Genomic DNA, 23,459 nt, shown 5'->3' with positions numbered 1-23,459 from the left:
AATTGTGACAGAATTTTTATTTTTTGGGTGAACTATCACTTTAATTTGGTTGTATAGGTCTTTAAGTCTGTTCTGCAAAACATCGAAGTGACACTTGGGGCCAGTTGCATAAACTTAGCCACTAAGTTAAGACTGTGTCTTAACAACTGGTCCCACTGACTAGCAATTAGTTAGGACTAATAAATCTTACATTTTAGATTTTAATTTGACCAATCTACCTTTTTATGTGACTGACTTAAAGAAGTTATGACCAGTCTTGAAGAAAAAAATTGGATGACTAACTTGTAAGACTAGTCCAAGCAGTTTATGCAACCGGCCCTTGGACTACCATTTTATTCCAGCTCCTGGTCGGAGGATTTCTATTTAGTTTGAATGTGAGGTTTAACTTATGTTTGATTGTGTAACGTTTTAATATTTAAAGCAACACCATAGAACATCTTCTCATGGTTCCCCCATGTGGTTGATGAGCGCAATTGTCTGTTACAGTGGTTGTAAATAATGTTGCTATAAGCTTCCCCATGGGCAGCGCAATACACATGAATTTATTTATTAAGCTGATGAAACCGGCGAATACAAAAACGTTGTTAGGAAACCATGTCGCACCCTTCCGCAGGCAGGGGATGGGCAGGGTTGTGTGTACTGACCCGAACACAAAACTTACAGAGTGTGGTTGTAGCATCGATGAGGCTGCTCAGGTAGCAGCGGCAGTAGAATGCGTCCAGTTAAGAGTTGTTCTACCACTGAAATAATTTTAGAGACATTATATTAAGGTCGAAAAACTACAAAGTCTTACTTTAATAGTGTGTAAGTAACTATGCCACAATTAAGTTGAGCTGTGAATTACGCAGGGCTAAAAAACAGGATAGTGGAATTATAGTTGGTACTGATGATAGCGTGATGTGGGGGCTGTTTGACTATGTGAAATATCTGAAGCACATTCAGAAAGATCCCAGTGTTAGAAATAAATAAATGAGTTTTTAACAAGATCCCCAGTCGCTTCAGTCTGACCTTAATAGTTTTGTGCATCTGCCACAACAAAATTAATGCTTTGCAAAGAAACTTTCGTAGACAGGCATCAAACGTTTCCAACTGTACTGAAACAAACAGCAAACCACCAACCCTGTAACTAACCCTGGGCTCGAAATCGCCTCCTTCCATACTGTATACTATTTAAAAATAGGTAATTAAAATAGAATGTGAGAAATACCCGGCTGATCTACTACTACTAAACATGGCTTGGTGAACTAAAATGTTAAATGCTCTATTATTTCTACGTCGCTTTGGATAAAAGCGTTTGCTAAAAGAATGAATTAAATGTCTTCTGATTCCACTAAGATGTGTTATGCACCTGATGGACACTGTTCTATCCCATGAGACCACAGGAGATGAGGAGACAGGGTTTTTCCTGCATAGAAAAATTGGAGGCGGCTTCCTCCATCAAATTTCGTGCCGCCTCTCGCCAAAATTATGTTGGGTGTCTTCACAAAAAAACTGCGTACACTTTGATTGTAACAACCAATTGATTGTAACTGCAGTTGCGGCATTATGCCACAATGGCAGCGCTGTTTCGTTATCAGCACCAGTAAGGCGTACAAGAGCTATTGGGAGCTGTTTTAGCTGTATTTCACGGCTGTTCGGGTGAATATTGTTACTTTTGCATTCAAGTACGTTCAATTTCTTGAAAACGTTTCTTAAATTATCGTGGCGTATATCATTGTAATGTTTTAAGCCGTGCAGCTGACTTGTTGAACCAGCGTTATACTGTACACAGTGAGTTCACCAGTATGAAAAACCCTGGGAGACCAAAATTGAAAAGTAAAAAATACGTGAAAACTGTAAGACAGGCATATCTTTGTAAGTGTAAGTGACACAGGTACTGAGAAATGTCTTCCACGTGGTTAAGTTGTCCTTGTTTACAAACACCTGAGTAAATTATTGTCATAGGTGAACAAACAAAGAGGTCAAATGGGCAATTCCAGCGTTATGGATGTGACATATAAACGCTCAGAAAATGTATTTGTTTCCAATATACTGAACCATCTGTTTATATTTGATTTATATATTTGTTGATAGAGTCTGAACAGGGAAAAAACATGCATTATGTAAGTGACAAAAAACAGTTTCTGATAGACAACTTTGTAGGATTTCTGTGAATAGAAATGCACAAATAGCCAACAAATGGAGAAGGGATGGCTCTTTATAGAACATGAAATAGTTATTTTATTTGAAATTTGTGTGTATATATATATATATATATATATATATAAAATAAGGAATAGGTACAATTATGGATGTGACAATCCAGAAAATGGCACTTACCAGACTATGGAAAAATCATGCACTAAAAATAGGAAAAATGCTTCAAAAACTAAGAGAAATTTGAACTACCAAATGTTGACATCTGTTCTATCAGTAATTTAAAAACCTCTGGTAAAAACATACTTTTTTATACGGTAAGGTTGACATTTGCAATTGCCCAAATGACAATGAAAACATGGCAGATATATGCACACTATAAACATACTACATAGAACATACTTTCCTCTAATTCAGTACGTACTGTCACAGTACACGATTGCCAATGAAAAAAAGATCAATTACATATAAACATCTTAAATGTACAGTAGCAAACTTCGGTGGCAAACCGTGTTGACTCACTACGTGAACAAGAAAGCATGTGATAGCCGACAACCAATTAGACATCAACATAAGTGAGAGATGAAGACTCGCTCCTAAGGTCGAGACGGAGAAAAAGAGCCTTATGAAGGGAAGGGAGAGGTTTTCCCAAGTTCCAGGAGTGGCGTGGACCTTTCTCTGCGCGGAATGTGATTGTTTGAAGTGGTTTCCTGAGGAGTGTTTTCAAAAGGAAACCGCTCGGTGGGGGAAGGCTGGCATAGTCCAACCTCTGCCCCCGAGAGCTAGAAATACCCTCACACTCCTGCCCCGAGAAACCCACCCAAGCCAACCCAAAGCCACCTTGAAAGGAGCGAGAGCCAAAGAGGAGGTCCACCCAAACAATCATATATGCACACTGGGCGGTTATGAAAAAGGCCACACACGTCTCTTTTGGGGCTTAGAGACTGTCCAGGCGAATTATGAGGTAACAATACTGGCTTTGAGCTGACAGCAAGGGCATTATGCAAGAGAGAATACAGAAAACCGAGAGATGGAAAGCAAAGGTTTGAGAACGGGCCATCTACGGTCTCCAGGCCTCTAAATGAAGGTGCTCAGACATTGTGTCGCCGGGAGATGTGGGTGAGGTCACCAAGTACAATCACACAATCTACATTGTCTGACCTGTTAAAATATGCATGAATAAATTCACATCTGACAAACGCATACTAGAAATACACTTTACACATATAAGCGCCGCACGTTTAGTTTCTCGCACCGACCACATGTTCCTTTTTCAGAGGAAGTGAGTGGCTTTTTTTGTTAGAAAGGGGCTTTTTGAGGAGCGATGACACACACGCACAATCTGTAAAATCTTAAGAGCACATGTCAGAGCCTAAGTGACCTCCCTTCATTATTGGAGGAAGTGGAATTCCTTGCAGGGTGCGGATTACACAAACAAAACACACTTAACATACAAAACACTGCCTTGTTGACGGTGGATAGTGACCAGCTGGGAAAGCTCTGATAAATTGCTTGACTCACATTTGCAATCTGGCCAAGAGTGGTGAACTCGCAGTCGTAATCGACAAAGTGTCTATTTGTGCGTAAGTGAGAAAGACAACACATTAAACAAAGTAAATGATTTATATGCTTTTTAAAGCTGTTGTGTACTGGCTGTATCAAATAGAACTGCAAATAACAAATGCAATTGTATTCAAAGCAAAGACTATGGTCTATGTTTGGATTTGTCAAATCAAATATTAAAATAGGTAGTCCTGCCATAAATGCACATAATTGGTTGATCCAGAACTTTAAATGTCAGGCTGCTCATTCAGAAATTCAACCAATGGCGCACTTATTGTTGTTTCTGCACATTAAACTGTGATAGGAACTAGAGGCTTGATCTTGTGGTTTTGGTCTAGAGACCAATACTGTGGTTGTCATTGCTCAATGGGTTCTCATTATTCAATGGCTCAACGTCTCTTTGGATTTGGGTCTCGGCTTCTAGTCTCTGTTTAAGTGCATGCATGGTCTAACAATACAAAGTGTGCATTGGTGATTTATGATTATACATAAAATGAAGAGGCTATTAAATTACTCAGTGTACCTATAGTAATAGGCCTGGATGAGACAAAAATGGCATGAATAAATTATTATTAAAAATAAAACCAATTCTGTTGTATTAATGCATTTGGAGTTCTTACTGTGGCTACCCAATTATTTTCATGAATCAGACCTCGAACTGTTCTATTCAATGAATTTGAATGTTTTGTGTTATTCTTTGAACAGAGACAGTCAGGGTTACTGCCGTGAGAACATTCTGAACTCATGAAGTGTTTAAATCCTTCAATTTTCCAGTGATACGGTTTTCAAGCTAAACTTTGATTAGCAATTTGGCATTCGATGTTAAAATGTGCAAAATAAAATGTGCTTCAAAAAGGTTCTTCACAGCGATGTCATAGAAGAACCTTTTTTGATTGCCCAAAGAAGCATTCAATCAAAGGCTCTTTAAGGGATACTCCACTCAAAAATATAAATAAAAAACTTTTTTCGTTCTGTTGAACACAAAATGAGATATTTTGAAGAAAGTAGGAAAGCAAACAGTTCTGGGGCACCTTTGACTACCATTTGAATTTTTCCTACTATGGTAGTCAATGATGTCCCAGAAACATGTTGAACAGAACAAAGAAATGTATACAGGTTTGGAAACTATTGTTATAAAGTGCTTTGAGCGGCTGGTCCTGGCTCACCTAAAGGACTCCCTTCCATCCACACTGGACCCATACCAGTTTGCCTACCGCAGCAATAGGAGCACAGCGGATGCCGTCTCCATAGCACTGCACTCTGTACTCACACACTTGGACAATAAAAACACTTATGCACGAATGCTGTTTGTTGACTTCAGCTCTGCATTCAATACTGTCGTCCCTTCCAAGTTAATCACCAAACTTGGGAACCTGGGCATTAACACCTCCATTTGCAACTGGATTATGGACTTTCTGACAAACAGACCTCAGCTTGTTAGGTCAGGCCACATCTGCTTCACCACCATCACACTTAACACTGGCGTTCCACAGGGTTGTGTTCTGAGCCCCTTTCTCTACTCCCTCTTCACACTCGACTGCAGGCCTGTGAATGGATCTAATGCCATCATCAAGTTTGCAGACGATACTACAGTGATTGGTCTCATCAGCAACAATGATGAGACTGCCTACATGGAGGAGTTCCAGCACCTGGCCACATGGTGCTCAGACAACAACCTGCTCCTTAACACTTCCAAGACAAAGGAGCTCATCGTGGACTTCAGGAAGGAGAGAGGAGGCACACATGACCCCATCCACATTAACGGGATGGCTGTTGAGCGTGTCCCCAGCTTTAAGTTCCTGGGGACCCATATTTCGGAGGACCTGTCCTGGACCACCAACACCTCCAGCCTGGTCAAGAAGGCTCACCAGCGCCTCTTCTTCCTGAGGACCCTGAAGAAGAACCAACTGTCTTCAGCTATCCTGGTGAACTTCTACCGCTGCGCAGTAGAGAGCATCCTAACCAACTGTGTCACAGCCTGGTATGGGAGCTGCTCTGTTGCAGAGCGCAAGGCACTGCAGCGGGTGGTGAAAACCGCCCAGCGCATCACAGGGACTCCACTTTCAGCCATTGAGGACATCCAGAGGAAACGCTGTCTGCGTCGAGCTCGCGGCATTCTTAAGGACTCCTCTCACCCCGCCCACAGACTGTTTTCTCTCCTGCCTTCTGGCAGGCGCCTCAGATGCCTCCGGACAACGACTAGCAGACTGAGAAACAGCTTTTTTCCCAGAGCTGTCTGCCTATTGAACTCTACCCCCCGCTGATTCCACAACCCCCTCATATACCTCTACTTAATGCTGCTATATTGTTTTGTTTATTGCACTACAGGCCTGTCAAGTGCACGACTGGACTGTCTACACATGTACTACATGTTTACTTGCTCTACCGGACTATTTATACATATACTGCATCATTTGCACTCCAGTACTATGTACTAATGTTATTTGCACTACTGGATTATTACACATATACCGCATCATTTGCACTCCAGTACTATGTACTGAATACTGCAATAACTCATCTACTGCACTGTTTACTTTAACTTAATAGCTGCTGTCCATAATTTATGCACACTTTATATTCATTGCACTACTGTTCTGCATAGTCTAATTTATATTGTACATATCCATCAGTAAATTTCTGTTTTCAGTAAATAGCCATCTGTATATAATGGTCATAGTACATTCCCACTTGTAAATTCTTCATAATTTTGCTTTATCCTGTATTTATGTATTTATGCACAACTGTATATCCTGCACTTGCTTATTGCACTTCTGGTTAGACCTAAACTACATTTCGTTGCCTTGTACTTGTACATGTGTAATGACAATAAAGTTGAATCTAATCTAATCTAACAGCTTGAGGGGGCGTAACTCATGACAGAATTTTTTAGGTGGAGTGTCCCTTTAAAAGAACCATTTCTTGTCAACTTCTTACAGTCTAAAGAACCCTTTCCCATTACAAAGAACCGTTTGTGCAACAGAAACGTTCTACAGATGTTAAAGATATTAATTCTTTATGGAATCACGCAGCCAAAAACGGTTCTTGGCATCCTGAAGCACCTTTATTTTTAAGAGTGTGCAGTAGCCATCTTAAAGAAATACTAATACATCTTATCATAATTTTCACAATAGACATTTTATTATTAATACGTTTGACTTTCTCAATTCTTTTTCTGTTTTATATATACAATCCCAAAAATATTTTTGTGCCCCCAATCAGAGTCATTTTTGAGTATCTGATACAGAGCCTCTAACTAATAATAGTGCTAAGGTGCACACTACATGTACATTAAGATGATTAAAATCAATCCAGTGTCAATTTACAACTGAAAATGAAATAAAATATAAGTATTGAATAAATGCAAGTTATTCCCTTGAGTTGTATTATTTTATTTTTTACAACATTGACAAAACATACTTTCAGAACATCTCTAATAAACAGTATGGGATGGTTTCCAGGGATTATTTTAAACCAGGACTAGGCCTTAGTTAAACTAGGGTATTTAAGTCGTTTTTAAAAACATACTTTGTCTTGAGACAAAACAATCGCAATAATATCTTTTCAGATATGTCAGTGCAAGTTGTTTTCGATAAAGACACCTCTAACATTTCAGTTAGTCTGGGACTAGGCAAAGCCCTCTCCCTAAATATTATACGCAGTATGCACCCTGCAATGAAGTTCCAATGCAATAGATGACAAATTAAAATGCTGTATTATGCTAAAGCGATAAACTGTTTTGGGACAGAGAGAAACGGGAATAAGCAAGCATGCAGTAAAAATCATTGTCATGGGCCTATAAACCTACCCTGTCCTCTAACCATTTAATTCTATTGACTTCACTTTATTACTTGCATATCTTGGCATTTGGGTTACAAAAACATCTCATAAAATTGACTGCTTTCTCTAAAGGTAGCAGGTCTTAATCTGGGTCTTGGGGGTCTGGTATTGGTCAGGGTTTTGAAGAGTTTTATATCAGCTTTGTTGTGATAACTCCCTGTACTGTCTAGTTCTTTACAAGTTATTACCAGTAATAATTCAATCCCAGTACATGTAAGAGAGCGAGAGGGGGTGAACAGGGGGGTAGGAGAGTGAAAGTGAGCAGAGCGCTGGCCCGAGCATTCAGTGGTGACACGAAACGGAAGTCAGAGTTCAGCAATCTCCTTTTCCTCTTTTCTTCAATCCATGACCTCTCTCCACACTCTGACAGTGAGACGCGCTCGATAACTCACACGAGCACACGCAAACACAATAAACCACAACACACGCATCTGTTAATGCTGACAGAGCAAACCACTAATTATCTCTGAAACATTCTCACACATAGGCCTACACACACAGAGCGGTTCTTGATTCCCACAGCACTGTACATTTTGTTAGTCTGCCTTATTTGAGACATTCAGTTCAGTTCACGGATCTCTGTCCTAATGAGCTGAATCATGATTTGAATCAGGTGTGTTAAATAGGGGAGACACATAAAATGTGCAGGGCTGTAACACTGGGGTCGGGAAATGGAGAAAGGGATCTTTTGCGTGTCCTGGAACAGCATAAATCAAACCTTATGACAAAACCCAATCAAAACCATAAACTCCTGTTAAAACTACATTAGAAAATAGTTTGAGCCCATTCCCCTGTAAAAAAACAGCATACATTTCGCACATGCTACGGAAAAATTGGTTTGTGCTTCGAATAAATGTAATAGTGTAGCACGCGTGCGATACAGTTTGGCAGGTGCATTAGACTGAGCTGCTTGTTTGTGTGAAGTGAGTTTGTCATTGTGCTTGTTCGTGTGTGAGGTTAAAGGTCTTTGCACATACAGTCCGAAATTTTCGTATGCGTTTTTCGTATTTGGCTCTTGCTTGTACGGTGTCTCTGAATTGTTAAAAAAGGCCACACAAAATGCTTGACGGATGCGAAAAACGCAGAAAATCGAACCCGGTCCGAATTTTTTTATGACGGACGAAAATATCGGAGGCAGTGTGTAAATGTGATTGACACAACATGAGGTCGTATTTATTTTTTAACGTGCGGAAAATTCGGACGCAAATTTCGGACTCAATGTGCAATGGGCTTAACTTGGGACACACCACTATTTATTTATTATACTAGTTTTTATTTTGTTTTTGCGATTAAAACTTGTTTTCCGGCAGCATCGAGTCCATTGATCTAGAGCCCTATTATTTGCGCGATGTGGGAAAACAACGGAAGGCATCACGAAAGCAGAATTCTACTATTTAAATATGTCCTCTGCTTGTTCTAGGTGTCTATGAGTGAATGAGTTGCACACTTTAGCATGTTACAAGCGTGACACTCATGGATTTGTCTGTATCTTACTATACAAGGACATGAACACATGGACTTCATCCACAGAGTTGTTCTAAGTTTATTTTATGAGCATTTCACTGTTTGAGTGAAGCTACGGTCAAGCACACTGAAGCTCATGCGTCTTCGCGGTGACCCGCCAAAATAAAAGTCTGCTTAATTTGAACCAGATGATAACATAATTAACTTGAAGTAAATTTTTAAACTGTAGTAAACACTATAGTATACGTTAATACTTTAATATAGAAAGGTTCAAATATACTACAGTACACAAGAATTTTAATGTAGTAAATACTAGGGGTGTAGCGGTACACGTATTCGTACTGAACCGTCATGAGCTGTCACGGGGAAAATTCCAAATGAAGCATCATTCCTATGCCCTACTCCTTCGAAGGGCAGAGCCCTTGGAGTTTAGACTTTTGAGTGAAAAGGGCATTTGCGTGCCATTATGTAGACGTTTGGAATGCACTTGGCAAAGGAAGTGACATAATTTCCTCATTATCTTCAGCTGGCATGTTCCCATGACAACGAAGCTCTGTGTCCGTCAGCAGATGTCGCTGTTTTAATGGCATAATTTAAGCATAAAACCTAACTGTTTGCAAATAAACATACATTTTATATTTTTAGAGCTCTGCCCTTCTAAGTGAGTAAGGCACTTGGGTGCGATTGATATTCGTCCGAAGTTTCAGTCGCAGAAGCTGTAGTTTACAGATGATCTTTAATAATCATTTTAGAGACCGATCAATTCGCTTCATAATACATTAATATGTCGTCAGGAGCCATGCGGATTACTTTTGTATTGCTTGTATCTGCTTTTTGACCTTACTTTTTTATGAAAGCTCTTAACTCTTTTTTGAGCTCTTATAACTCGCATCAAGGGTCCTGCACTTTATCTCTCTTAATAACTCTCTTAACATCAGTCCCGCACTTTATTTTCTCAATCCTGCATGATTAATACCGAAACCAAAACCTCTGCTTCCGATGGACACGCATTCCGTTTGAATTAGGAAGGGGCACCTCTCAGAAAACATAGACAAATGAAGATCATTTTAGATGTTTAATTATGACTTGGAGCATTGGGATCGCGAGACGAGGGCAACGTATTTATTTTTTATGAAAATCTCAAATTCGACCAATTTCCATATTTTTTACTTTTCCCTGTATAGCTCAAAATTATTCTTATCTGATTAGCTGCTGCTCCATAGGTGCACTTAAAAAAACTTTTGCAGGCCAAAAGCCTGAAGAAAAGGACAAAACAAGAGGGAAAGAGAAGGGCGGGACACGAAAAAAGGGGATGAGAGACACAACAGGGGAGTTCTTAGAGAGAATGATGATAGTGAGAAAGTAAACAGTTTGGCCTGTGAAATGTGCCGGGGGGGCTGCTTACTTCCTGCGACATGACAAAACAAAGGTACAAGTAAATAAAAGTAATGCACAAGAGACTAAAAGAGGAGAGTTTACAACTGTGGTGCTTATTGCGTGTGCTTAAATATATTGAGCTGTGGTGCTGATTGAAATACGCAACATTTCCCAATACCGTACTTCCAATCATTGTTTGTTCCATCATTGTCCTCACTGTCCTTAGCAACAATAAAACTAAAACAAATATTTAGGAAATATTTATCAGCTATCTTAGAAACGTCTTCACTTCAAACTTCTACATTTAAACTTTAAGGGCCCTATCATACACCTGGTTCAATGCCTGACGCAGTTTTCATTTTCACATCCTGTCCCACGTTGTTTAAATAGCAAATGCATTTACGCCCATTTGTGCGCCCATGGGCGTGCTGGTCTGCAAACAAGGTGTGTTCAGGCGCATTGTTGACGCGTTGCTATTTTGAGGCATTAATTTTTTTGTTGTTTGTTATTTAAGGAGCACGTTAGTAATATGCGCCTATAGGCAGGTGCACAGCGCGCATACACTCTGCTTATTACGCGCTTTAACCTCCCACACGAGCAGATGCATTTCCTCTCTGGAGAAGAGTCGAGTCTTTGCTCTTGGAAATTACGCCACTTAAATAGCGAATCCACCATGGCGTGAACGCAACTGGCTCTTAAAGAGAATGGGAGATGAGTCTCTGATTGGTTTACTGCACGTTTTGCCCGAAACACACCCATGACTCATTAAGAGAATAGGGACAACCCTTTTAGACCATGTGCCGGCTGCGCCAACCCCTTTTCCCATCCTTAAACTAGCTAAGTGGATTCGGACACGTCCTAAGTGCACTTGCGCCCTCTGCGCTTTAGACCATGCGTTTAGATCATTAAAATAGGGCCCTATGCGTTTTGTGTTCAGTTCTATATCTTTTATTTTGTCGTTATACATTTTGTAATCCAAAGTTGTACTATGCACTTAAACTATGCACTGTACATTCTACCATCTAGTGTATGAATTTTAGAAGGGTAGTATTGTCCCTAATGGAATACGGTTTCCCAGATGAGGGCAAATGATGGCAATTGCAACACAATGCGTGTCAATAAAAATCTATTTGTACATTGTACTCGTGATGTCACTTTCTATCTGTTTTGTCCAAAATGACCTCAGTCCCTGTCAGATTGAAGCGTATTCACTCCACTGGAGAAATTTGCTCGTGCAGAGCCTAATAGCGCCGCCTCTCTTCCGCTACATAAGCAAAACTGTGACCGTTGAGTGTGTGATGTGTTCAGAGTTCCACACTTCATATTTTCGTTTGGATGAGTGCATCATCCGGGTACTTAAAGTGCTCTTTTTTGAAATTTTCCATGTGAACACACTACTCGCACTATTTTTTCTACAAAATGGTGGAGAATAAGTGTGTGATTTGGGATGCACCTTGTTCATGTTCTTTTGTGTTACTCCCCACTAATGGTGTCCAGGTATGTCTCGTTAACCCTAGCAAATCTGGACACAATGTCTTATTTCCAAGTTAAGCCACAATCAAGTGTTTGTCTCACTTGTTTTAAAAAGTAAAGTTCAAGTATATTTTTAAAGTATACTTTATGTAGCAATTGTACTCCCAGCTAGCACATGCACACTCTTAAAAAAATGTGCTTCAAAAGGTTCGATGCCATGGAACCTTTTAGTTCCATAAAGAATCTTCAACATCTGCAGAACCTTTCTGTTTCACAAAAGGCTCTATGTGGCGAAAAAAGATTATAAATAAGTAAGAAAGAGATGGTTCTTCAAAGAACCTTTGGCTGAATGGTTCTTCTATGGCATCGCTGTGAAGAACCTTTCAAGCCCCTTTCATTTTAAGAGTGTATGTCTGTAAGATCTGGATCTCCAGATCTGGAAATCTGGAAAACATCTGAGAAAAGGCAGTTTTATATCCATTCCGAATCATAAACATTTTACACACATCTTCTAAATGTCTATATGAGCAAACTTTAGAACTTTTTAACATTTGTACTGCAACTATATTCCAAGTGAATTTATAGATTTAGATTACTAGTTCAATATTTGTAACACATTTTTAGTTTATGAAAGTACACTTTGAAATATACTCTCGGTAAACTACTAAGTCATTCAACTTCAGTTACCTTAAAAGCTATCGGTCTGGAATGGTATGAGGGTTAGTACAAGATGACAGAATTTCCATAGGTGAATTAGCAAGAAAGTAAAAGAAAACTACAGAAAACATTCCATTTAGGCTCAACCATCCCTCCGTGTATAACTTCCATTTGCGTTCAGTTATTTACAGGACATACCACATAAAACCAAACTGCAACCCTTCCTTTCCTGCAAATATATTCCCTTCACAGTAACACGCATTCACAACACCCCGTTTCCCACAGTCCCTAAGCCGCTCATTCATAAGGACTTCATTTAGTCTGCTTACAGTGTGCTAACACTTCTGCACCATTAGATGGGGCTTCCATTGTGGCTGGGGTAGGGACACAGAACCGTACTGTTGTTGTACAAAAGGCCATTCTGTTCTCTGCCGGCGGCCCAACATGCCCTGATGCAGTTAGACACTTGAGCGCACTTCACACGAGCGCGTCCCTCTCTCACTCTACACCAATAAGCCCAACGTATGACAGCCCGCTGAGAGATGCAGTTAAAAAAAGCTAATGGTGCATTAGGTATATTTCAATTTGTTCTATTAATTTTTTTTAAATAGTGGGTGCCACATTCACTCAGGTGCAATAACACCGACACCTAAAGTAACCAATTTAGATTTTCTGCTCAGATCTGAGATTGCATACCTAATTGTTGCAAATGTGGTCCATATGAGACACACCTTACTTCAGTCTTAGTGAAACAGGATATTTGTCTAGGAAAATCGAGAACGGGACTTGAAGCCACACTGTAAAAAAAAATCCCGTGAAAAAACAGATAAAGTACTGGCAGAAAATTACCAGTACATTTTCCTTTATTTTACGGACATTTCCATTAATGCTATAATGCAAATGAATGCAGTGCAAAATGTAAAATACAGGTAAAACAACTGTAAAAATGAACACGGAAAATTCCTTCATATTAATACAGTATATTGTGCCCTATTTTTACGGCTTTTTTTAGAGTGCAGGTGTTAGAGCAAGTTATTACATTTTAATGAAAGATTATGAACATTTTTTCAGTTAGAATAATATGCAATAATGAATCATGCACAATTCACTAGTTGTACAAGATAGCGTCGGTATGTTTTGGACGCCAGAGTCGGCAGAGAAATTTCCGGTTGTACACTGTATGTATTTTTGTCTGGCAAATATGGGTGTTTTTTTAGATAAAAAAAGAAGAAAGTAATATATAAGCGATATGACAGATCCTCTTTACATTGCTGAGAACATCATTAAGACAAAAAACTCGATAGTGTTAAATGACCGGAAATTAGTCTTGCGGACTCTTGCGGCGTCGCAAAAGCTCACCAGCGCAATCTTGTGCAACTAGCCCATAGGACCAGGAATGCATAAAAATAAAATAAATTAGTGATTTTTTATTTCATGTTGACAATAGTATGATATCATAATATGAAATTGTAATGCCTTTTGGCCTTTCAATCTATTAGCAACAATATTTCTATTGTAGTTCTGTTGTAAATCCTACTGTTCAAAGCATAATATTGTACAAGGTGTTTATCAACAAAGTTTCAAACAAACACTGCACTTGATTATATAAAACCGCATATAAAAGTTAAATTCATAAACTTTCATGACTTTTAAAAATGCAATACCAAGAAAGGCTAAGGCATTCGATTAAAACATGTACAATTCTGCATATTTTTAAGGCACTAATCCAATATAACATTGATCATAAACACCTGTGTACACAAGGCCCTTCTTTAACTGACGGACAAAAGAATAAATAAATAAATATTGGACAAACCCAATACTAATAGATTCTCCGTTTTTGAAACGCAAAAGAGAAGTACATTCACAAGTGGTCTCCAACTGTTGGATTCTATTGTACATCATTTCCTCACATGATAGTAAATAGGTAATATGGGTTTAGCTTTGATTTGGACCAGACGTGATTTATGTGTAGGGTAAAAAAAGCACCCAAAAACGTCTGCTTTTCATGACACAAGAATGCTACGTTGATTGTCTGTTCTGTTTGCTATGCCACCCTCAGTTTGAGAGTGTCATTGATTAAATAGAACAACACTGTGTGTGTGCGCGTGTGCGTGTGTGTGTGTGTGTGTGTGTGTGTGTGTGTGTGTGTGTGTGTGTGTGTGTGTGTGTGTGTGTGTGTGTGTGTGTGTGTGTGCGTGCGTGTGTGTGTGTGCGTGTGTGTGTGTGCGTTTGTGTGTGTGCGTGCATGCGTGCGTGCATGCGTGCGTGCGTGTGAGCGAGAGAGATTGTGTTTTCCCCAGGGTGAATGAATGACGTCACTGATCTGGGCATCAAGGTTACCTCACTCACTGCATGCAGACCATGAAAGGAAGAAGGGAGGATAAGCAGAGGGAAGGAAGGAAGAAAAAAGAGAGAATGAAGTGCACTGAGTATTCGCAGGAATACCTCCTTTTTTCTTTGCAGTGGATTAAAGAATAACATTACGCAAATACAATATGTTGCCTTGTCTCCTTAAACTCAAGGGCCAAACCTGTGGGGAGCTGTCACGCTTCTCTCTTACACACAAAACTGTTGACCATCACACATTTTGAATGGAAGATTTGGGACTCTTGAGCACATAATAAGCAATATATGAGTGTGCATACAGCTTTTCTCAGAGTTATGATGGAAATGCACCGCAGGAATCATGGGAGGGAGCCGTTCTAACGTCATCCTCAGCCGTGGAGCTGTTCTTCACAGGCTTTCGTCATCTATTAACTGCTTGCTTCCTGCCTTCCTGTGAATTTCTGCTTGTGTAACCCTGACAGACTTCAAATAGCTTCCCTCCTGTTGTCTGAGCTTTCACACAGGTGTGTCTGTGTGTGTGTACATGTGCAGCTTAAACTGCAAACATTTTTACTTAGTATTTCTTTGTTTTCAAGTAAAAAAAATCGAAACATCCGACAAGCCGCAAAGATGCAACTTAAGACGCAAAATTAACAAGATACTTCGATTTCTTTAAAGATAATTATAATATGTGACGAGGGAGGCGTGACGAGAGCCGTGCGAGGAAGAAACGAGGCCGGGACGCGATTGATAATGAGTGTCAGCTGGGCATCATTCCGGCCTCGTATCTCTCACGGAGGAGCGGAAGCATAAAAGGACGAACGGCAGGAGAATACGGAGAGAGAGGACCGGGCCCGGACATTAGTTAAGTTTTGTTTATGTTTGTGTGGCCGGCAGTCGTCCGTGAGGGGCTGTCGGCCTCTTTTAATGCTGTTTATTTATTTTTGATTAAATATGTTTAAATGTTTGCCGGTTCCCGCCTCCTTCCTTCCCTTCTATTGAACTATATTACATAATAATAATAATAATAAAATCTTATGTTGCTGCTTTTATAGCTCAAATGCAACTCAACAAATTTTACATATCAGAACATATTTTAAAGTTTATATTATTTTAAGTAAACTAACTAACAACTTTTCTTTTGTTTATAAACAAGTTCTTGTTCGATTTTTTAAAAATTGCCGATTGCCATATTAAAATATATTCCCTAAAACTAAGTTTTCAAACTGATTCACAACAGTAAGCTTATAACGTTGATTTCTACTGTAAGTTAAGTTGTCGTGTAATAATTTCACTGGAAAGTTTTATCTAAGATCAATTGACCCGTTAAAAAACGAGTATGTAAAGTAACTTGTAATTTTCTGTTTCAAACAGAGATGGTGATAGAGAGGCAAAAGTTACAGATTGCAGGATTAATATCCTGCACAATTTTGGCCTTCAGATAAATTTGCTTAAATGATGAACCAATCATGACAAAAACAGAGATCAAACAAATATGTTGTGCAGGGCAGAAAGGACATAGCTAACGATGCAGCAATATGGTTAAACTCTAATAAGAGTCATCAGACCTTTCGTAAATGTAATGTGGGAGGAAATGATTAAGAGGAAGAAGAACTGAGTGCTTCACAGTCTACAAAGAGAAGGAGAGATCGCAGCATGCAAAACTAAACCTCAGCCTCTCTCTCTCCTGTCATTCTCATGCCAGCTCTCAGGTACTGCAGTGCAGAGCTGGCAGAATGTTAAGCAACCAAATGATGGAAACAGATTAAATTAATGGGAACAAGGAGCAATAAAAAAATGAGTTTAGAGAACGTATGAAGGGTAAACAGGGCAATGTTATAGGAAAGAGTTTGTGAATGCTCAATAGTTGGTTAAAAAAAAAGTTAACCAACAATGAAAATTCTGCCATCAAGAAACCCTCCTCCTCCTTATGCTCAGCATTTCAAGACACATTGCATCAGATTTGGCATCAGTGACACCAAACGCATTGGACCGTGTGTGTCTCCTAAGTCTGAATCCACTAAGCACAAAGATTTGACAAATACGCCAGGAGGCAAAATTGTTTTGTGAAAAACAATTTGATCACCAAAATAACTATGTTATACTGGAACTAAAACTATTACAATATTTGTGTTGATTGAAATCAAATCAAATATTGGTCTATGAATTATTTGAAAATGAAAACTAGAAATGTTGCACTGAAATAGGTGAAATAGGTAGAAAAAAGTAAAAGTATAAATCAACATAGAATAGAATGACAAAACCATAAAACAAAATGTATGAAATTGTGTTATAACCTGAACCTATAACCTGAAATGAACATGAAAACAAATTTTAAAAAGCGGCTTTAAAATATCAATAAAACTACAGTAAAACTATAGTAAAAAATATAATAACTAACATGACATAAAATACTAATATGAAGATTTATAGGCCTATAATATAATACATTAATCTTATGAACCAATTTTATGATACTTTTATTTAAAAAATCCTGACTTTTAATCAGTTTAAACAATACATTTGGGGATAAATTATTACTTAAGCAAAAATGAAGTTGACAGCAAACTAAATGTATTTATTCATTTAAATATTGATTTGTTGAATTTCTACTCAGTTTCAGAGAAAATAATGATTTGTCTGTTACATTATAAACTGTCTGATGGACCAACAGAGAGCCTAAAGGGTTCGGTGTCCACACTACCCACAATCCTGATGTATTTACGATGATGTTTGCAGAGGTGAAAAACAACTGGCCAAGACATTGCTGCTCACAAAAGACCTTCTCAAAGGAAGATGTGATGCAGACTGAGATGGTGGATTGCTACACTGATGACCTTAGCTTGGACCCTGAACACACACACACACACACACACACACACACACACACACACACCGGTACAGATGGAGTCTTGGCGTATACAGGAAAGTGTGTCCATCTCCCTGCTCTCACCCACCCAATGACAGGATGTACCAGTGCTCCCAAGCCTTGAGCAAATGCTTCAGGGGTCACACAGGGGTTGACTAGAGAGTGCACTCCACCTCCAGCGAGCTTAACAACCGGCCTTTCCCACAGCAAACCGCACCCTTGAGTCTCCCTGTTCGTCTGATGTGGAGCCAGTGTTTGGTTTTCTCCAATGATGGTTTGGATGGGGATTTGAGAAGTCTTTCCTGGATTACACCAAAGGATGACTGCTACATACAGAAATCATTTTACAACTACTACCGGGCTTGAAACGAAATTATAATGTTAGCCTCGGCCACTATACATCCAGCAGTGTAAAGATGCATATAGCGGGCCTCTCTCATCTCCGTTGTCATGGGTTAATATATTTCCCTGAATACGTGTTTATAAGGCATAAACATGCAAACAGGATGATGCTGGCTATGTAACATCTTTATCTTCATAACCACCTAATCCAATAAGTGGCAGGCCAGTCTCCTGCCACACCAAACATCAACAAAGCTGTGCAGGTTTACAGGGAGTCTGTAGAAATGATTTAACAAAAGCAACATTATCGTTAAATGTAGAAAACCTCAACGATAATTTGGCGAAATATGCAGGGTGCTATTGTGCGAACTGAACATAATTAGCGCAGCAATTACAAAACGGCATGTGACTGAAATCTCAGGGCTGCTGCAGGATGTACTGCGAACATTCTGATTATTATAACTGTTCAATTGTGATGGTTGTTTAATGTGTATAGAGAATTCAGTTGCTTTATGTGAATCATCACTGAACCATAAAACTGTTCTAAAACCATGCATATTGTGGGGTAATACTTAAGTCGTTATTTACCACCACACGATTTAGTGATTGGGTTTTTTCCCTATACATTTAGCACAGCTTGGTACACAATATATAATGAGCAATGGTGCGCAAATTTTCTTGTTAATGCAGATAACAGAGCTCTTTGGAAATGGCTCTCGACCTGGGAGCCGTAATTGATTTGCAGCATATTGGAAAGTGAGTAATTAGAGCAGCTGCATTAAATGAGCTTCTGTAAATGGGTGAAACACAGAGCATTTACATAAGCCTGTTCACATTCCCTTTGTTCACAAAACAGTTAGTCTTATTGGTGGCGCTTCCAAGACCAGACTATTGCATTTTCAAAACCCCTACCGTTAAATATTAAGTATGCATGATACTTGAAGTTTGGTAAAAAAATGTTTTAAATAAAATTAGGATGTTTGCCTGCATGGTGGATAGGCAAAAAGATGTATTAAACCTATAAATCACAGAAAATTGTAGGTGAGAACTTTTAAATTGAGTATGTAACCATCTAGTAACCCTCCAACCAAATGGTTCCAAACCTCACATTCTCATCGGAAAACGTAAAAAAATGTATGTTCGTCCATTACGAATATCAGCCATAGATTAACTATAGTAACCATAGCATATACGAACTGTAGTCAAAAACATTTCTTACACTTTCACAATCACAATACCACTGTTAATGTTCCTTATGGATCTTATATACAAACGTAAGGCTCGTGAAACACGGAGCATTCGTTTAAAAAAAAGATGCGCTTGCGTGTGTGTCGCTTTAAAACCTGTTACAGTAAACGAGCTCTCATCGCGCGACCCCCCAGCGCTCTAGTTGCCATGGAAACATACGCCAGTATGTAAACCGCGTGCAACACAAGATGCTCTCGTGGCCCCTCCCTGTGAACAATCGGGCGAAACATCGCGTACAAAGTCAAGGGATAAAAAACCAGTTCGTCTTGCGCTGAAACCGGAGTGGTGAATACTTCCGAAAGGAATCTGTGACGTTCGGGTTTGTCGCGTGTCACCGGGAAACAGTTTGACATTAAATAAACATGTGTTTAAGGCTAAATAAATAATCGTATAAACAGTGTAATGACGCAGCTTTGCTTTGCTCGAACACAATTGACACATTGCAGCTCAACAAACATTTGAAGAGACATCAACTGCTTGTGTGTAAAGAAACACAGAAACGCACACGAGCGCTAATGATGTAGAAATGACAACAAGCTCATATGTAAAGTAGTAAATACTGTAATGAGTTTCCTTACATCAGTCCCCGCGAAACACGAGACGGGCGCTCGAGAGAAGAGTAAACAGGAAAAACAAACGCGATGATGTCCAAATCTGCAGGGTTATTTCCATACAGCTTTGGCTTTTTACGTGTCAGGAATCGGTTTCATAGAGATCACATGGCAGTGAGATGGTCTGCAGATGTCTGTGGTGTGTAATAGAAAGCGTCAGTGGGACTCACGTTGTTTCGTAAATCTTGCAGCGCTACACTCATCGTGCAGCATCGGCGCTCCGCACGGGACTATGCCATCATCCCTCGCGCCTGAAACAAACACGATCAATGAGAGTTAAGAGCATTTCTCGCGCATATCGATCAACACAAAGACTGACAGGAGATGCGTTACCCTATCGCTGAACGTCTTCAGAAAACGGCGCGCATGATGCTTTGATGTGCCACTGCCAAAGATCAGCACGTCTTCTTCTCTGTGTATTACAACATCGAAAGATGTCTGTGGGTGATAGATAGAGATCAGCCTGTGCGCTCTCTCGCTTTCTCTCTCTCTCTCGCTCTCTCTCGTTCCCCCGCCCCTTTCGAGCGCGTTCCCGCGTCGCCGGTTAGTGATTGACTGCGCGATCCCGTACCCCGTCTCGAACTCGTGCGCATCTGTGTGCGGGGCTGTCATAACAAGCATCAAGTGGGATAAGCGCTAGTACACTTTTAAAAATAGCTTTTTTAGATCAGTGGAGTGTGTTTGTTTCTCTCTTGTTTAATGCAAAGATGAAAGAAAAAAATGTTTTGCAGGTTCTTCGTGGCAGTGGGTTTCGACTGGTGGGGTGCAGGTGTGCTTTGACAGGGTCAACATGAACAAATCTATGCAACGTAGAAGCACGACTCACAACAAACCACATTAAATAGGACTTCACATGCCGCAAGAACAAACAGGGTTTGTCGTGACCACAGCGTGTTTTGTGTGGTGAGTTATCGGCTGCTGAGCCTATAAAACTTCAAAAGCCAAAAGTTGTCACTTTCTATTTTGTCTGTGTCATGTAGCCTTTCGTATTGTTGAGCAAATTATAGTAATAATAAGCAATTTCAATAATTGTTTCGAGATAATTCATATCAGAACAGTTGCAACAGGTTCTTCATGAAATGGCATCAGATTATAAAACTCTTTATTTCTGAAATCTGACATTTAAGAGTATATGAAGAGTTTGTTTCCAAAATGAGATAACTCCGTTTTTAAAACATTTATCATGTTTTTATTGTGTTAGTTAGCTGTTTTTTGTTTTGTTATTGTGGCTTAAATCAAAACAAACCAACTGCAGTTTGATTGATATTAATTGGAATGCACAGCATGATTTTTGAAGATGTTAAAAAACGGAGTTATCTCATCTAGGAAATAAACTCTTCATTTGAGAGTTCTTTCATAAGAACCTTTTCAAAAGGTTCCCGCATGCGGAACTCACTGGAGATCACAGCTGATTGAAAACATATGTTTTACATGAGTTAAGCTTGGATGGGGTTATGCAACAGATTTGAGCGGCTCTCTCTGTCTAGAAATGAGCGTAAACACCAGGCTGATATCTCTGCATCTTGGAGTACACCCAGCCCCTGCATCGCTTAAATTAAATGGCAGCTGCGTGAAGAGCTGCTGGCACAAAATCAGAAAATGCATAACACTCATTGGCTTGTACCCATAAGAAAGATACCAAAATTGCATTTGTTATTCCTCAGGTATAGCCACTAACTGAGTTTGTGACCGAGTTGATGGGGCTTCATTCTTGCTTTTTCAATCAATTGTACATTTTTGTGTACAAAATCTTTTAGTACATAATCTTAGTCATGTGTCAGTCACCATAGTGCTTTGAAAGGGGTGGAGTGAGCCGTTGGTTGCAATTCGCAACCTCACCACTAAATTTCATACACTGGACCTTTAAAATAGTTTTGTTTTCCTGGAAAACAATGTGTGGATGTATACACCACTTTGGAAGACGTTAACAATGCTGGTCCAGAAGCACTTACTGTTTCAGTTTGTTAACACTGCACAAACGTTTAGACAAAATGCAAGATGACAAAAAAAAAAGAAACCGGAAGTGTTGCTGGACCAGGGCTGGACATTGTGTGCCACACGTTTTTATTGCCTCTTTTTTTCTTAATCGCCAATAACACTAACATTGTCCCAGGCCCTGTGATGAGAATGGTCCACTACGTCCTCAGCCTACTTTCACCCAGCCCTATTTATTTTCAAAGTGATGGACCTGTCTAATACTATGAATTGTTTATTTTAAGTGTTGTTTTATTTTAAAAACGCATTTACTGGTTGGTTCACACCAAACAAAGTAAAGCAGCAACATTGAACACGCAGCTCAATTCGAATGCACTTTGTGATCGATAGCTGAAGGTTGTAACTCTTGGGTGTTTTCCATTAACTCCTGTACGCGTAATATAACTCGGCACTCAAATCCTATCTTCTTCATTCTCTCCCATTTGCCAGATGGGAAAGCAAGGTCACGGGACAGATATTTCTGCTGATAGCTCTGTCTGCTGTCATCCTCATATCTCACCTAGAACAAGACCAAGGCCTGCCAGGAACCCAACTTGATCTCATGCACACGCTCGCTAAAAGTAGATGTGCTGTTTGTTTGTCGAATTCAGTTCTCTTTAGAGCAAATGTGATAGAAATGTACTTTAAATCTAATAATACGACTGTAAATCGTATTATATTGTATTGTATTGTCATTGTGTTAAATGTCTGTACTAGAAGCTTCCAACACCAAAGAAAATTCCTTGTGTGTGCAAGCACACTTGGCAATAAAGCTCTTCTGATTCTGATTTAGTATTGTATTGTTCAGTTTCATGGCTGGAATAAAAAAAAGGTAGTCTCCATCTCCATTGTCATATTTTTATTATGTGTTTAAACCTAATGATCTTGGAGGATCTTGTAAAGTGAAGATGACTGAAAAGGACAGATATTCACATTTCTTGCTTAAATTTTCAAGCCTGTTCTGTTTATTCCCCTTGACAATTTCTCCTACTTATTTCTGGATGTCTCTCCGAGCCTATTCAATGATGGTTTTGTCTCTGCCTCCCAACAGAATTCTGTTCACCTACCCCCTCCTTTTCTCTTAGAAGGTCAGATTTTGCTTTTGGGTGAAATGTACAAGCTCTGCATGTGGCCTTGTCACATATTCAAAATAATATTTTGGGTTCAATGCAAGTTCAGCTGGATTGGCAGCACATGTGTTTACCACATAAAATAAGTTTGACTCACACCTCTGTTTAGGTTTGTTTATTTCAATAAATAATCAAGATCATGTGTCAATCGTGACAGTTTATTAGGCCTACAGCATGTTATTCAGGTCTCTATTCCTTCCGTGTCAAAAATGACAGTATCTGTATTTTTGAATCATTCTCATTCACCTTCCCTCACTGACCATTTTCATGTCCTGCACCCAAAAATATACATAGTACTCAAACTTGATCAAACTAATACTGGATATCAATGTCAAAGCGTCGATTGCAACAACACTGAATTATTACACAAATCACTGCAAGAACGAAATTCATGCAACTTAAATTGTACTCTGGAGCAAACTGGAGCAAAAGTGCCTTTTAACTCGA

At 39.4% G+C, this 23,459-nt stretch overlaps 1 protein-coding gene across 1 annotated transcript in view; it reads right to left on the bottom strand.

Annotated features, from left to right (window-relative positions):
* Positions 1-20,436, bottom strand: part of ece2b (endothelin converting enzyme 2b) — a 70,629-nt gene extending 50,193 nt beyond the window's left edge. Inside the window, exons 1-2 of the mRNA XM_057350881.1 lie at positions 20,242-20,436; positions 20,079-20,159 (exon numbers count right to left, since the gene is read on the bottom strand). Coding sequence (XP_057206864.1) covers positions 20,079-20,111 — 33 coding nt within the window. The 5' untranslated portion in view covers positions 20,112-20,159; positions 20,242-20,436. The remainder of the gene's footprint in view (positions 1-20,078; positions 20,160-20,241) is intronic.
* Between the last annotated feature and the right edge of the window lie 3,023 nt (positions 20,437-23,459).

This window comes from Triplophysa rosa, linkage group LG14, assembly GCF_024868665.1.
Source record: "Triplophysa rosa linkage group LG14, Trosa_1v2, whole genome shotgun sequence".
NCBI lineage: Eukaryota > Metazoa > Chordata > Actinopteri > Cypriniformes > Nemacheilidae > Triplophysa > Triplophysa rosa.
This window is presented reverse-complemented; position numbering and strand designations above follow the sequence as displayed.